The sequence below is a fragment of the Halyomorpha halys genome, unplaced genomic scaffold (genome assembly GCF_000696795.3).
Source record: "Halyomorpha halys isolate HHAL.00 unplaced genomic scaffold, Hhal_1.1 Scaffold539.1, whole genome shotgun sequence".
Lineage (NCBI taxonomy): Eukaryota > Metazoa > Arthropoda > Insecta > Hemiptera > Pentatomidae > Halyomorpha > Halyomorpha halys.
In genome coordinates, this window is record NW_027113761.1 from 260,890 (window position 1) to 279,446 (window position 18,557).

An 18,557-nucleotide genomic window follows, 5' to 3' on the forward strand; every position below is an offset into this window, starting at 1 on the left:
TTGATAATAAATTTTAAATTATTAAAAACTATACTTACTAAACTATATATTTACATACATTTATTTTATATAGTTGTTATTATTAATTATAATATACCTTTCGCTATAGGGCTATAATTGATACATATTAAGGTGCACATATATTTTTTTACCTACTTTCAGTTTTAAACAGTAAGAATATTTTTAAAAAAATAAATTAATTAATTAAATACACATCAATCACTAATTTATTTACTAAACTAAAGAAAGCTGCAAATTTAGTTTAGGATTTGAGTTTTGATTAGTTTTATCTCTGTGCCGAAATATTCTTATTTGAGATAGCTCACCTATTGAGAATCTTAACTAAGTACAACATAACCGAAAAAATTAATTGAATACAATTCACAAGATTGTATAAGTAAAATATTTCACATTAACTTGTATAGAATGAATCTTATAACGTCAAAATCAACTGAGGTGTGAGAAAAAAAAAACTTATTCCATTAAAATAAAAATAGCTCAGACGTGAGCAGAAATAATTTTATGTAGTACGGTCAATTACAAAGTGTAAATAAAAATTTTAAAGTAGCTAAAAACTGTATTGGGCGGTCATGCACATATTTTAAATTTAAATATGTTAGTTCAGAGGTGAACAAACTTGAATTACATAACAAGCTTTAAAATTTACAATTTTCTATTGATTTCATTCTTATGAAAAAAAAAAAAAAAAAGCTTATGGAGAGCAAAGATCGTAAAAATCAAAATTGGAACAAAGCCAAATAAATTGGTACAATTTTAGTAGATACTAAAACAGCCTTAAAATTTAGAAAAGCCTTAAAATTTAATAAAATATTAAAAGTAAAAACTCTATGTAAACTGTTTACTTTCTTTAAATACGTTATCTTTTATCATTTTGTATTTTTTACTACTACTCTAATACAACTACTTCCACCTCAAGCTTTAAAAAAACCTTTCATTAACATAATAATCAAGAAGAGAAATTACACAGATAGCATGTAATCTTATCCATTCTGGATAAGATAGATCCATCGTATAACATGTAATGTTTACATTCCATCCCCTATTTGTCAAGATGATCTCGTATGTCATTTAATAACATTGAGTGTGTTATACGTGTTTGTTGTACATTCCTGGGACCTTTTAAAAGAACAATTTGTAGATAGAACCTCTCATAGTTTTGTTGATATATCGAGAAAAAAATAATAATAGTAGAATTAATTTAAATAAGTAACCTTTTATGGAATATTTTTTTAATAATTAAAAAAATTATAAAAAACCAACAAAAATTTTTATTATTTATTTTAATTTTTAATTTTTTTATATTATTAAAAAAATGTTTCAAATGTGTCTTTAAATTTTTTTTTCATTTTCTAACTTTTAATAGTAATTTTTATTGAAATTTTTAAATAAACAGTTAATTTAATTTTAAAATAAAATGCAGGATAAGAGAGATCGCCAATACAAATTATAAAATTTTCTTATAAATTTTTTCATTTGAATGATGAGTCATATGATGAATAAAATAATTATGTTTCAATTGATCATATTTAGTAGTGGGAAAATGATGAAAAAGGAAAAAATCAAAAAACTAAGGTATAAGCTTAAATTCCTGAACTATCATATTGAAATGAGGACAGAAAAAAAGTAACATACTTTGTACGTCGAGACTACGCGTATTAATAAAAATGAATGAACATTATTATTTATTAAATACATAAAAAAAATGTTTAGAATTTTACATAAGACATCCTATTTTTTCTTTAAAATATTAGCTTAGGAACCTATTTCTTTTGTTAATTAGTTTCAGAAAAAAAAAATTGTTTTAATCAATATTGTCGAATTACCTACTCTACAATTAATAATACATGGTTTCCTGAATATATATTTTTAATATCTAAACAATATTATTTAATCTTTTCACTAAAACAGCGAAGGGATTTCATCAAATCGTTTACTTTCTTTTCTATAGGGAAATCAGCTCACAGATTTGTAATTATAGAATAATTGGTGAATTTATCATCTACCTTAGGGATTTCATCATATCTCCATTTCGAATTATTCCCTCCGATATAAAATATATATATTTATTCCTAATTTAAAAAAAAAAAAATATTCAAGTTCATACTGATTTCTGAAATATCACTTAATTATTTTATATAAATCATAGAATGACATGCAAAGAAAAAATTACAAAAGTTTATTTTCTCACCAATCTCAATCTCGATTTCTAACGGAGACTCCTCACTCTCCATTTTCAGAATTTCCAGCATGGATATAACGCTTATTTTACTTATTTAAAATAAAAGTTAAAAAAAAAAAAAATTTGAAACTGATATTTAGTAAAATGTTATAACAAGAAAGGTGTCAATGTACACGGACCGCACGATGTTCAGCCTTCGGAAGCTTGGGAGCTACTGGCGAGCTAAATATAAAGTTCCACCAATTTAAATAAACATTTAACCAGAATGAATCTTGTCACTTTCCACCATACGGTATTACAATCTGTTACATTGAATGTACGCCAATAACTTACAATTATATAGAACCATATAAATAAATAAAAAATAGTAACAATTATTCTTCAGTGTGACGATCAAGGTGGCGTTCCTTTGAATTCTCACTGAAGTTGTACCTACAATTTTACAATAAACCAATGTTTTTTCCCCACAATGTAGTTTTACACTGTTATCAGTAGGAGGACAGTGTAAAGCAATGCAGATATGACATGATTTCCTTTAAAAAATTCAATTTTTTGACTAATTATGAGGTTATTAATGTTTTATGGGACAATAGTCCCGAAACTTTGTGTTACAATATGTTAATTTAAAATAAATTACATTCAAATTGGAAGTTTTTTTAACCTCAAAATATTTTTATTGAAAACAAAATCAAGTATTTTAAATCAAAAATATTTTTAGTAGTATTTTCTTTCAAAATAATAGATGTTTGCATTAATTGAAGGGCATCAGAAAGAGGTTTTAAATGTTTCATAATATCAGAATGCAGTTATGGGGGTTTCTTGTATACGTATGAATGTCTGATATATATATGTATTCCCCACTACATTCGGTAAGTAGGATAATTGTCTATGGAGGACAATTACATAAAAGTAGAACTTAATTTTAGTCAAAATTTCGTCTTGTCCAAATGTTTTTGGATTCGCGTTTTTTAAGGTACTTCCGTAGTGCTTTTTAGGTATTGAAGTTTTTCTCTTACCTTCACTATTTTCCAGCGGTTTTTAAGATTTTGCGAAACTCTACTAACCCTAAAAATTGAGTTTAAGGGTTAGAAATTCTATGTATGAATTGAGATGGCTTTAATGCAATTCGGGAGGTCATAATGTTTTGTTCGAAATTATAAAAAAATTGTAAAATATAATATACTATATTTGTTCTAAATATAATAAAAATGGCCAATTCATCATTATCTTTGGTTCAGTAATGAAACCATCATTGGGTAAAACTTTGGTGCCGTGCAACAAGCCCCACACAACTTTCACTGTAATATATAATATAATATATTTGTTCGAAATATATTTAAAAAAAGGGCGATTAATTATCATTATCTTTGGTTCAGTAATGAAATCAATGTTGAGTGAAATTCTGGTGCGGTGCAAGCCCCAACAATATAATTTCACTGTAATAATTAATATAATATAATTTCAGTTTAATATATAATATAATTTCACTGTAATATATAATATGATTTCACTGTAATATATGATATAATATAATTTCACTGTAATATGTAATACAATATAATTTCACTGTAAAATATAATATAATTTCACTGTAATGTATAATATAATATCACTGTAATATATAATATATTTGTTTGAAATAGATAAAAAAAAAAATGGCTGATTAATCTTCGCTCTTGTCAGAACAGATATTGTTATATTATTCACTTTGGGATCACAATCTGAGATAATTCTTAAAATGGGCCTTTCAATTATCAAAATGACCAATATCATAAGTTTTTCTTTTAGAAAATTACTTTTAATAATATTTCTCGTGTCAAAATTTTAACATTTTTCTTTTGCAAATATTTTTCTTAAATTTAAATTCTTTTCTGAGCCATTTATTCAATGCTAAATTGTTATAGAACCAATATTAAAATATTAAGAATGATTTTATTTAGTATATCATCCTGTTTACTGAAAGGCTCATACATAGATTAAGAGAAATTTAAAAACTATTTAATTACTATGGTAATATAAAAAGATCAGACTGGTGTAACTGCCAGTTGAACTCGTACTGGAACAAACGTTGTATTCACTCGTTTTTCGTCCATTACCTTCTAGGACTTCCTATGTTAAATATTATCCTTTCTAAAATTGTTGGCTCTTTGACGAAATATAATACCTCAACGATGAGAAGATAGTCAGGAGTGCGGTCAGCAAAAATACACAAATAAACAAAAAAAATATTTATTTGTGCCAACGTTTCGGCCTGAATTTCAGGCCTTCATCAAGGATGCAACGGAAAAGGTTCTGTCTGGAGTCACTATGATTATAACTCCAGACAGAACCTCGTATTAACCTACGATCAACTATAAACCTCATTACAATACATTTTACTGTGTGTATACTACATACATATTATTCCACTCAATATATTGGATTATAGTATAGTCCCGTCTAATATAAAATGTCACATAATTGTTGCATTGATTTAGAGCCGTTTTTGAGAAAATCCGAAAAATGTGTAAAATCGATTATATAAAGGGGCACTTCCGGTCCTTCGATTTTAACAAAAAAGTTTCAGTTAGATCCCAGGAAAATTCCGCTTTTAATATTCAATTTCAGTAACGTACGGTAATTTGTTTTTTGCTAGATTGTTCACTCACACAGAGAAGATTTTGCGAGACAAAAAATAATATAAAATAAATATTAATATTAATATAAAAAAATATTATTCTCATATTCGGCAAAAAAAAATCTTATAGTTAATATTAATACAATTATATATTAAATATTAAGAAACTAAAGGAAAAATAGAGACAGAAGTTCGAATCGGAAAAAGTCAATACTGCCCAATCTCTTCGGATCGCATTCATATCTATGTTACTTCGTTATCAATTGCTAGCAACAAACAAGGAAAGTAAGCAACAGACTCAGTTTGAATTGGAGTGTAATATTAAAAATGAAGACGATGGAGGAATGGAATTCTGAGAAATGAAAAAATCCATATCAAATAAAAAATGAAGATAAGACCTATCTATTATTAAAGGCCACTTGATTTTGATTAGTTGATAGGTTCCTTGATTATTTGACTACTTAAATGATTCAAAGACTTTAATCAAAATCGTTCGTTTTGAGAAAATCAGAAAAAACAGTTTGAATTGATTATATAAAGTGTATATATATACACTAGGTATATACATAACTACCGGAAGGTTGATTTTAACAAAAAAGTTTATTTCAGATCCCTAGAAAATTTCGCTTTTAATATTCAATTTCAGTTATGTATGGTAATTTCTTTTTGTGCTACATTGTTTACTCACACAGAGACCATTTTGCGAGACAAAAAATAATATAAAATAAATATTAATATTAATATAAAAAATATTATTCTCATATTCGGCAAAAATATAAATCTTGTTAATATTAATACAATTATACCATATTTTCCTGATTATAGTATAGCCCTGTTTATACGGAATAAAATGGCGAGGGTTTTTCCAGATACCGCGAAAAGATTTGGCGCGATAGTTAAACAATCTAAATAAGTGTAAAACACTAAAACGCTCTGAAAAAAATACAATAAATAGGTACATAATATTATTTATATACATATTATTTTCTTTTCAGTATAAGTATATATACAATTAGAAAATTCGATTTTTAATTTATAGATCACTGGTATTAGCTTTGTGTTGAAGAAAAATTATATTTCTTATAATTAATTAATATTAACATTGGCGCGACGGACCGTGGAGGTCCGAGGCCTCCCGCGATGTATTTTTTAAGTACATCGCGCGTTTCATGACGTGATTTTCATAGGGTGGGTTCGTCACTACTTTGCCTATTTTAGCGAGTCCCACCCATTGGCTAACGGGCCTCGCAAATGCCCGGGGGGGGGGGAGGTTGCGACTGAGTATTATATAATTATATGTTTGAAAAAATCCCGGATAGGGTCGGGGTCTCGAACTCGCAACCTTTGTGTTGGCAAACTGTGGCGCGTAACTACGCTGCTACCGTCACCCAAATTTCTTATAGGTCTAGATTAAAAAAACAAAAATTCCAATTAGAATATTTTCATTTGTGACTTTGTGACCTTTTCAAGAGTACCATTTAAAAGCACACTACAGCAATATCATGTTAAATTAAAGTACACATACTTAAATTAGATGCAAATAATAACATAATCCTTTATTCAGTATTCACTAATAGGATTATTATTTTATTATATAAGTATTTGAATTTTATTTTTGTATCAATTCAGTCGCACTGTATAAATGTTCATTTGTAATTTTAAATTCCTTTATTTTACTTAATTATTTTGTATTCTATTGGTTAGTTAATTTATTTTTGTGTGTGAATAGTGTATGAGTTATATACTAATATTACCTACACAACCTACAAATACAAATGTTCAATTATGTGAACATAACATATTTTAAATATAAGAAGATGGTCAGGGTTGCGGTAAAAAAAAAAAAATAGTTTAAAATTATTTTAATGTCCGACGTTTCGCCCCACTTTGCAGGGCTTCATCAGGGCTAAAAAGATACAAAAAAACTAAACAAGAAAAACTGAGAATATTACAACAATAAGGTAATTTAAGCTAGGATAAATATTATGTAAAAATAAAGTGATAAGAAATTACATATAAATAAAAGGAAGGATGACATAAATAGTATCAGTATAAAATAAACTTGAATAAACAATGATAAGAATAAAAAATAAGTAACAATGGCAAAAGTAAAAAAAAATTAAAAATACGTAAAATATACAGTTAAAAAAGTACAGGAGATGTACATAAAACAAAAATCATACGGAGAAAAAAAAAAAGAAGAAGAGGAAGAAGAAGAAAGTAGAGATTTAATAAACGTCTGTATATTTTACGTATTTTTACTCTTGCCATTGTTACTTATTTGGTAGATCTTCATGATAGTCTATAGGTAAACAGTTTCTGTAACACGATCCCATGTTAGGGATTGCATTATCGTTTTAAACTGATTTAAAAGTTTGAAAAAAGATAGGTTGATACTATGTAGATTGTTAATTTAAAAATACAAAATATTTACGGCATATATGTTTTTATCAGCGAAAGATACGAGATTGCAACTGAATTCAATATTCTTTTTCATCTCAAGCCCTCTCAACTGATCAAGACTCTGGACTGAAGTGTTCTCGCCCCAATCAATCTTGAGAGTACAATACAAAGGGACTCTTCCAAACAAAACAATTTAGATTGGTACCTTTATAATTTGTAAAATAATACCAAGAAAACATTTATATTAATATATAGTATGTCTACGTTTCGCATAAGATAATATCTGTTTAATATTATTCTTTAATATACATCAAACCTATCTTAATGCTATATTTTTTCTATCGAATTTCTTTTATTTAAATCTTATTTATTTCCCTATATGCTGATTTTATCAACCAATACCTTGGACTACAACTGGACAAACTACTAACCTGGAATCCTCACACAAGACTAAAAAGACCTGACACTCCACGTTGATTTCGACTATTACAGCACTTACTGGATAAACACTCTAAACTTCCAATTCATTACAAAAGACTGATCTACATGACTGTAATAAGGCCAATCTGGAAATACGAGTTGAGCTTTGGGGCTCCACCTTCGAATTTTTTTCGTATCCAATCCTTACAATCCAAAATCCTTCGTAAAATTCTCAATGCTCCTTACTTTTTCACAAATAAAATCATACATAAAGACCTTAATGTTCCCTATGTAACCGATCTAGCCCGAACCAGATATCATTCCTTCCATTACAAACTCCCTAACCACCTAAACCCACTAGTTTCTAACCTTGCTTCCACTTCCATTCATGACAATTCCCCCAGGCGCCAGAAAAGAAGATGGCCATGAGACCTGCTAATGTAAAACGTCATTAGAGTGCTACCAATGTGTAGTTTCTCTCACGCCTGTAAAACTCCATTTTAACTGAGATCAAATTTACTAAATGTATTATAATGTACAGCTATAAATACCAATAAATAAATTTAAAAAAAGAATCATAAAGATAAATATGTTCTTTCATATCCTACATTTTAATTATTTTCTGAAAATTTATTTTTTAAATTCTATCTGATTAATTAATAAAAACATTGATAATTAACATTTTTTTTAAGTCTCATTTACTGTTATTTTATGTATATTTATTCTCCTCTGCTATTGAGTTGGCCCGGGGAACGTTGTACATTTTTTTTCGTTTCATTTATAAAAAAAAAAATTTACTGCTGTAATAGTTTCTAATAACTTATACATTATAAAAAAAAAAAATTGTATGTTTATTAAATTTGCACAACAGAAAACTAACAATATAATTGACTTCGCCACATTGCCACCGCAATCCGCCAATCCATAATCCGCCCAACACGGTGGACGAGAGTGCAACTATCACTTTACCTTATTGTTGTTATTTTAGCAGCTATAAAAAAATTAATTTACATAAACGAAAATAAGTGATATTTAGGTTAAACATCACTTATTTTCGTAGCATTTTTCACAATTTCTACTAAAGTATTTTTATTATTAATTTATTTATTTAATGTGATTTACATCTGTACAAGTAATCAATACAATAAGTAAATATCTTGTATGTTTCATTTACACTTGAAAATCTTGGGGAGGGACCACCCATTGGTGATACTTCAAGCATTAATTTAAATTAAAGGTCCCGTGGCCATCTTCTTTTCAGACACCTCAGAGGGTTATCAGGGATTGTTAAGGATGAAAGGTTAAGAATTAATGGGTTAGGATGGGTAAGGACTTTGGAATGAAAAGACGCATATCTGTTTTGGGCCAAATCTGCAACGAATGGGATGTTAAGGTCTTTGTGGATGAGTTTATTTGTAACGTAATAAGGAGCATGCTAAAGTATTTTAAAAACACTCTTTCAATATCTACTTTTGACAGCGCTGTTTGGTTCATTCCGGGGCATGGTTTTATATTCAGAATGTAGGTTTCTAAAGACATTATCATACCTGTGTATGAAATACATAGTAAGTGGAAGTACTGCAAACGGGAATTTCTAATCTACATTTTCAACGGAAATTACTAAAATAAAGTTCACACCTGGGATGTTACAAAAACTTCTCTAGAATCAACTAACCGGAAGTGCCACATAATATCATTGATTTGACATATTTGTACCATTTTCTAAAAAACCGCTTCAATAAATTTGATCAAACTTGTCAAATCAATAAAAAAATTAGATGTTTTTAATATCAGCTGGGTTTTATCTTCATTGAAATCTTCAGACGTGGCTTTGATTCCGAATTTTTAAAAAATCTTTCTCTAAATTTTTTTTTATTATTTATTCACTGTTATTTGCAACTGTATTAACCTCAAGTAAATTTTCTGTAAGTGATATAATGACATGATACAAACATGTGGAGAATCTACCTATTGACAGAAGTCCAAAAACATTTCTGGAGAAGAAGATCTCGAGTCTATCTTCTTTTCAGACGTCTAGGAGAATTATTAAATAATGAAGGAGAAGCCAGGTTAGAAACGATTTGGTTTGGGTGGTTGGGAAATTTATCATGTAAGGATTGGTATCTGGTTTTAGCCAAAGCGGGAACATATAGGACATTGAGGTCCTGATGGATGACTTGATTTGTGACAAAGTAAGGAGCATTAAGGAGTTTACGAAGGATTTAGGACAGCAAGGATTGGATTCGGGAGTTGTTTCTAGTTTTAGTTTAGAATTTCTGTTTAGGATACGATATAGCATTGCTAACCTTGCATAAGTTTGAGTTAGTGGGATGAAAGAATTTGATAATAAATTAAAGGAAAAATAGAGACAGAAGTTTGAATCGGAAAAAGCCGATACTGGCCGTTCTCTAGGCTTCATATTTGGCTCTCGCATTCATATCTATGTTACACGGCTTCGTCACCAATTGCAAGCAACAAACTAGGAAAGTAAGCAAAAGAACAAGTTTGAAGTGGAGTGTAATATTAAAAGTAAAGATGAAGGAGAAATGGAATTCATATCAAATGTTAGAAGTGAATTATTGAAGGTAGCGTTAATTATATTTTATTGCAATTAAATGAATATGAACTAGTGATTGTAATCTGGAATTTTGTCTTCAGTATTGTATTTAATTTATTAATTCTATTATTTTTTTTTTATTTTATTCAACTGAAAGCGTTCAGATATATGCATTTACAATCAAATATGCAAAATAAAACGTGACTAATTTCAACTGGATACACTGATTTGTACAGATTTTTAATTTAAAAAGTATGCAAACAACTAAGGCAATTGCATAATAATCCAGGCCTTGTTGTTGTTCATAACTTCATTTTCTTATTATTATTTGTCTTATATCTGCTTAATTTACATTACATTATACACATTAGATGCACCCATAAATCTAAATAAAATTTGTATAAATCCAATATTTGTGATGGGTCACCGAAAAATAGAAATATGAGATATGTGAAAGTGTGATATTGAACGAAGAAAAAAATAAAAACTGACAGAGCAACAAAAAATAAATATAAATTAATTATAAAAATATTACACTTCATTGTTCTAAATATTGTATCTTTGGTAATTCGTTTGTCAGAGTTTATATTAAATCATGTATGATGAGATAGTTGACCATGGATGACGTACGAGGAGAAGATTATTATTTATTTTTTACCCTCTCGTAACGTTTCCTGTTAAAACACTTAGTCATTCTAGTAACGGCTTTTCTAATTCGGAGTTTAGCCGTTATTAGCGCAGTATACCATTAGGCGTTTGATTATCAAGCTAACAGGTTCGTTTTATTCTCTCCCCCCCCCCTTTCTTTATTTTACTTACTTTATATTTATTGTTTATGATATTTTCTAAAATAAATTGATTTACAGTTGTTCGGACAATAAATTTGATTTATGAAAAACTTTATTTCAGAAACTATTGGACGTACAGATATCTGCCAGCACTCAAATTAAAGCTAGTTAAATATATTATAAAATAGTTAATATCGTTTATCTTTGTAGGAGTAGTAATTTTTATGATATTTGACAAAATAAACTCACAAAATGTTAATTTCTAGTTGTTTATATAAAATGTTGGATTTTTGAAAAAATATATCTCTAGATCCATAAGACGCACATATGTCTGCCAATACTCAAAATAAAGAAAATTTAACTTACTCCAAAGTAGTTTATGACACTTATCTTCGTAGGAGTAGTAGTTTTTATGATATTCACATATGGATATAAATTTTGCAAATAAAAATTTGTCCGAACAACTATAAATCAATTTATTTTAGAAAATTTCATGTAAACTATTACTCCTAAGAAGATAAACATCATAAACTACTTTATAGCTCATTAAACTAGCTATAATTTGAGTGCTAATAGATATCTGTACGTCAAATGGTTTTTGAGATATAAATTTTTCAAAATAAATTCACGAACTACTGATCTTTTAGTACGTCCTATACATTTTTATGAAATGTTGCTTTTGAAACTGTTTCGCTTTGAAACAGCCGCCATTTTTATTCCCCCTACCTATACTGGACTGATTCATCAATTTTGACTATTAATCATACATAGTTTTCAATTAAGTAATCAATGATTGAGATAACTGCCTCTTTTCTCCCCTTGGGCTCTTGTACTAACAGGCTACACAAACTTATTTGTGTTTCATTTTGACCGCACCCCCAACCATCTTCTCCTCGTAAATCTTGTATGATTAATTAATATAATGTTTATTATTATTATTAATGTTTTATATAAAGCCAGTATATTTGGGCATCATCGTTTATTGTTAATTAAAGCATTTTCTCTCTAGGTGCTGTCCAGAGTTGTTGCGTAGTTTCTGTCAAAACGTAGCTGACGACCCTTAATTAACGGGAGGCATGCTGATATACCAATACGCGTGTATCCCATAATTAAGTAGAACCGTTCCAATGCGATAACGTAGATACTTTTCCGAATCCAATCATTTTACGCCTCCAGCAGCACTCGTAAAAAAGCAAAGTGAAGGATTACTAAACAATGGCACGAATGTATGCTCGTCACTAGGGGATCCTTTTATGAGCACATTAGCGACTGTTGGCAACACGTATTCGAGCGGTTTGTTGATTAATGCAGTCACAAAACGAGCACTAGCTTCTGCCAAATGTGTTTACATTGTCTGCGATCAAACACAATCGATGTCTATTGCCGCCCACACGCCACATGTACTCACGTAGTCACATGTATTTCTGGAATTTTCGCGTTCTAGGACTGCTTCATTTCATTCCTCCCACTGAGCTATTCTTTTATGTATAATTTTTTTACTTAAACTTCGTTCTTCGTCAAGTTAAGCCAAAATGGTGTTCAGCACTTATAGTGGTTGCTTATTTATAAACTTGAATGAACGTCGTGGCTTCACAACTTGAATATTTTTATAGCAGCCTCATAGTACAAGAGCCGGGAAGAAAAAATGGCATTTCTCTCACCCCAATTTTTTATTACTTTAATGAAAGCTATGTATAATTACTAGTCAAAATTCATGAGTCTGCCAAGTGTAGGTAGGAGGGATAAAAGATGCCGACCGTTTCAAAGCGATAAAAAAAATTAATTTTTCATTCGGAGCTCTATATCTTAAAAACTACCAACAACACTAGAAAACCTAAGAGAATGTCATTTAAAGAAGAGTAAATTTGCCAAAATATGAGCCCTAATAGAGTTATTTAGGTTAAATAGTTTTTCGAGACATAGCTTTTTCAAAAGCAACATTTCATAAAAATGTTGTTTGGGACGTACTGAAAGATCAGTAGTTAGTGAATTTATTTTGAAAAATTTATATCTCAAAAACCATTTGACGTACAGATGTCAATTAGTACTCAAATTAAAGCTAGTTTAATGAGCTATAAACAAGTTTATGATGTTTATCTTCGTAGGAGTAATAGTTTACATGAAATTCGCTAAAATAAATTGATTTATAGTTGTTCGGACAAATTTTCATTTGCCAAATTTATATTCATATGTGAATATCATAAAAACTACTACCCCTACGAAGATAAGTGTCATAAACTACTTTATAGTAAGTTAACTTTTCTTTATTTTGAGTGTTGACAGACATATGTGCGTCTTATGGATCTAGAGATATATTTTTCAAAAATCCAACATTTTTTACGAACAACTAGAAATTAACGTTTTGTGAGTTTATTTTTATTAACAGGACTAGTTCTGGACCAACGACTGACATGGAATCCTCATACAAGAATGAAAAGACAGGAGACTGCTCGTCGATTCCGAATATTACAACATTTACTAGACAAACGATCTAAACTTCCAATACATTACAAAAGACTGATCTACATGACTATTATGAGGCCTATCTGGACAGACGGAGTTGAGCTTTGGGGCTCCACTAAACCGTGAAATTCCTCCCGAATCCAATCCTTACAGTCCAAAATCCACTTGTTTCTAACCTTGCTTCTCCTTCATTACGTAATAATCCCCCTAGGCGTCTGAAAAGAAGATGGCCTTAAGATCTTCTCCTCTAGAAATGTTATTGGAGTTCTATCAATGGGTAGATTCTCCACATGTTTGTATCATGTCATTATGTCACCTACAGCAAATTTACTTATTGTATATATTTGTATACAGTTGTAAATAACAATAAATAAATTATTAAAAAAAAGTTATCACACACATTTATATGCCTAGCCTTTCTCAATCCATGATTAATAAATATCAGTTTTAGTTTTGTAATCGAAAAATTATATTGAAAATATGCTTTCACAAACTCTTCAAGTAATTTTAAATCAAACTGCCATTAATTAGGATCTCATTATAAGGCCATATCTAATCTCCGATATTTGAAATAAGTTTTAGATAAGTTTTCTCACCTCTACTCTGTTTGGAGTAATCGAATTTTCGCTAGTTATATCGGAATACAAATTTATAATGGAATATGATTCGTAAAAATATTCATTCAATAACGTCTTTTTATCGGAAAGGACACCGTTTATAACTTCAACTTTTGCTAATATAATGTTCTTCAGTTTATCGTTCATCGTTTAGTACTATATACTTATGTGCTATATAAGGAGTCTAAAAGTACTCCAACAAAGACACCGTCAAAGAGAATCATAGCGTTGAAGGAATGGAGTTGTAACTGCCAAAAGGTTGAGGCTTGTGATCGATCACGAGACAACTGGATATAGGATTTGCTCTTAGATTCAACAGGACTTAGAGTTACTTAAGAGATTTATCTTCGGTACTAACTTAGCAAGATAAATGAATCTCATATTACGTTTATTATCAAAACAATAGTTTCCCCAATTGAAAATTATTATTCCGCTTTTGTTTATTTAACTCTAAAGACGCTTTGACTTGTTACCACCAAATTAAATTTTTACCTATCCTTTAATTATTCCAAAGTTTACTTTTATACCTCTAAAATTTCCTATTATTATTTTTGTTGCAATCTTATTTTTTATGAGGTGTAGATAGTTGACCGTAGATTAATTATTGAAGAAGTTTGTCGGGGGGGTGCGGTCAGCAAAGAACAACATAAATAAACAAAACCATATTTATTTATTTTATGCCGACGTTTCGACCTGAGTTTCAGGTCTTCATCAGGGCTATAGAACAAAAGAGATAACAACAACATTTAGAGAAACATAAAATTGAAAAGGAATAGTATACAAACAAATTTGAAATTATACAAATTATTGAATTGAATCATAAATGATAAAAAATTGATAACTGATAATTGAATATTAAAAAAAAATTAATTGATTGATAATCGTGGAATTAGATGGTAGTAGATTGAAAACAGTGAAAGATATAATATAATATCATGTAGGTAAGAAGACATGTTTATACATAATATCTTATATTATTATAAGATATGCAAGTAGTGTCTAAAAACCTGAAAAAAAATAAATTGAATCTACAAATTGAACACACATATATATTTATATTTTTAAGTATAGGTATATAAGTTAATACTCACACTGTAATTCAGATATAAGCCACTCACTATTTTCATTGTCTGTCATATTGTTTTTTTTTATTGGTGGAACAAATCTAATAACTGAGAATGTAGGATTGTAAACATTTCAGGTTCTATTCAGAACAGAAAGATTGAAGAATCCTTGATTTTTATGGTGAATAATTATGCGTCGTATATTCGTAAGGAGAAAAAATTAGTGATTCGTTTTTATGTAAGCCAAATAAAATTATCAAAAAAAAGTGGCGTGTTTGAGACGAAGAGCAGTGTGATGAAAAAAACATGCATGAAAACTGACCTCACTTATCCGATTAGAATAACTTTAGTTGTAATATGAAAAATAAAATCATATACCATATAAAACATAATAACAAAAATGGTTTGCTTCATTACCGCATATCTAGGGTCAATTTAAGTAACCAAAACAATATAAATAATAATGTTTTTTTAATTTTAACTACATACATTAATCGATATTTTTTTATTAATCCCCCTTCCTGATCATTTCTGACATACGGAAGGGTTATCTACTGGGTACCACCCGATTTTAACCATGGTGGGGGTCAAGTTTTCATTTCGTGGGACCGCCGTAGAAATTAAAATCGACCACCCAGAAATCTAGCGATAGCGAAGTATTGCCAGATCTGCTAGTTATTATATAATAATAATAAATAAATATTATAATAAAAAATTGTAGGAGTAATGTGGTATAAATGATTTCCCTCAATCATTTTTATTGATATTTATTAATTAAAAATTAATTCCACTATAAAAACAAACAACCAAAATAATATTGAATAAATCTGTTTTTTCTTCTACTTGTAACGAGCCTTTCATATCTAACCATGGAATAATACTTGCTGTTTTAAAAGAAAAAGTTGTCGATGTCATTATTATCACTGTGACTCATTTTTTTTTTTTAATCCCAGTGTGATTTTCCTTTAGAATTACCAACTGTGAAAGATTACTTTAAAAAAAAATCGTGTTTTAAGCCAATAATTATATTCCAAATAAATTCACAAAAAAAAAACATGCCAGGTGTTTGGATTCTACGTATATTGGAACGTAAAACTTTAAAATTTAAGACGTTAATTTTTTTCTGGTCTATTACAAAAAATTATTATTGAAAATAATAACTGAAATAGTAAATTTATAATTTCTTTCTCTTTCGTTTGAATTGTTACTAATTTTAAAATAATCTACCATTTATGGCTGATTGTTTAATAATTTATTGGACTAAACGAGACAGAACTACAAATCTAGCTTTGGCGATTTAATTCAACCCTACAAATGATTACTTATTTATTAATATATAATTCATTACAATTAAAGAATTGTAGATAAATTGTATTTTGGTTATTTTTTCTAATATTATTTTTTTTTTAACTATAATCGTTTCTGTGAAGATTCAAGAATCTAAAAAATAATTGATACCAACTCGATATATTAATATAAAACACGTAAGAAATTTATGCCCAAATATCATAAGAGTGTGGGGTTATCTTCTAATAAATCTATGGGTGAAATCTTATGATAAATTAACAAATTTATATTAAGACTCTAGAAAATTGTTGTACTCCAAACTATAATCTGATAACTCAAGTGACGTTGAGTAGTAACTTTAATACAAGGATACTGTCCATGTTTCTTTTACGTAATATTAAAGCTCTGAAAACGGATCCTCAAAACGATTTAGGTAGGATATATTTCAAACTATGTGGTAACATCCTTCCATTACACCTTGCCAAGGTAATGTATAGAGCTGAGAGGATAATTAGGTTACAATGCTAATTATCCTAGTACAATGACAACGATCATTTGTAATTACTACCACACGCGAGTGGTGTATAGAAGATTGAATTAAACAGGATACATGATGTTAAATGTCCCACCAGGGTTGATGACCATTAAATGAGGTTGCTTAATGACACCGTCAATCATTTGCTATAAACATAACAATGTGAGAAAACATATCATAAGTTTTCATAATGCAATGTTTGTTCAACCCAATTAGAAGAGTATTGATTACAAAAGCCAAATTAAGAATTGTCAAATCGAATAACATTGTAGTGTGTGTACATTAATTTGATTTTAATCACGCGAATTTTTTTTTGTGGGAAGGATTGTAGCATTAGGTCCACAAGAATGGAACGCAGCTAAAGCATGCACGCCAGTACTATAACGAAATCGAATCTCAACTATTCGAAAGCTCAGTACTTCGAAGTTAAGCCTGATCCCTAATGTTAATTATAATTAATGTTATTAAACTCCTAAACTAGAATAAGATTTAGCGCACTAGCTCAGCCTCCACTGGCTCATTACCAGTGATGCGGCAAGAGGGATGCGCTGGGATCTCTTTAGCTCTGCTCTACCCCTAACACGTGGGGGATAGAGTGGGCTCAGGGATACTCAGGTCGATTGTGTAAATATTGTATGTATTATTTTATCAGTATGTTACTTTATTTATTTATTTTTCATACAGATAGTTTGATTATGTTCATCTTGTATATTCTTTTGTTTGTATATATTTTAAGAGTTTTTCTTTTTATTTATTTTCTTTTTTTATTTTATTTATTTATTTTTTTTCATTTTAGTATGTATGAGATCATTCATCACTATTACCTATTGCCCACAACTGTGTGGCAGATTGTAATATCTATCAATAAATAAAAAACAGGTTGAATTTTATTTCGGTCCAGTAACACGTAATGGAAACTCAACCTTTCCAGCTACACCCCTTTTATGTAGAACTGACCAGGTAGGGGGTAAAAAATAAAATTTGTAATTTATATTGAAAAGTTACTGAACAATACTGTCCTACAAAGACTGCCATTGTTTAGCTTGTAAATTAGTGAGCATCTAATACTTTATTACTGTGTTGATGAAGCAAGTAAATATGAACTCGAGAAATTCAATATCCCGAAAATTCTATAAAAGCAAAATCAACCTCCCTTAAACTCCTGATTGTTGTATTTTGTCTGTATTAAAGGTCCGAAAAATGTATAAAACTGCAATCACATCAAAAAACGGTTCATGAAGTTCCACTCCCAGTTGCCGACAGTTAAAGGAGCTGTGACCTACAACCTGGGAAACCCAACCTCAACACGAAGACTGAAGCCCAGGCTGCTGCAGGACATTCTGTTATAAACTTTAATAAATATAAAATTAATTCATAGTCACACTACCTCAATTTTACTTTTTATTATTACTCATTTTATTTATTCATTATTATTTTTTCTATTTTCTTCTCTCGTGCCTTTATCAAATTAACTTGTTTCTTTTCACTATTAGAGGGCAATTGTTTGTTTTATTTAAGTATACCAATATCATTATTTTTTGTTATTAATTTTACATTCCTCTTTTATTAAGAAGGATTACTTTTATTTATTTATTTTATTTTATTT

At 29.0% G+C, this 18,557-nt stretch overlaps 1 protein-coding gene across 5 annotated transcripts in view; it reads right to left on the reverse strand.

Annotated features, from left to right (window-relative positions):
- Mctp (multiple C2 domain and transmembrane region protein) overlaps positions 1-18,557 on the reverse strand; it is a 371,452-nt gene that overhangs the window by 237,357 nt on the left and 115,538 nt on the right. The window contains exon 1 of one of the 5 annotated variants that reach the window (XM_014425862.3): positions 2,210-2,398. The exons of the other annotated variants lie outside the window; for them this stretch is intronic. Coding sequence (XP_014281348.1) covers positions 2,210-2,270 — 61 coding nt within the window. The 5' untranslated portion in view covers positions 2,271-2,398. Of the gene's footprint in view, positions 1-2,209; positions 2,399-18,557 lie in introns of those variants that run through there. 5 annotated transcript variants of the gene reach the window in all.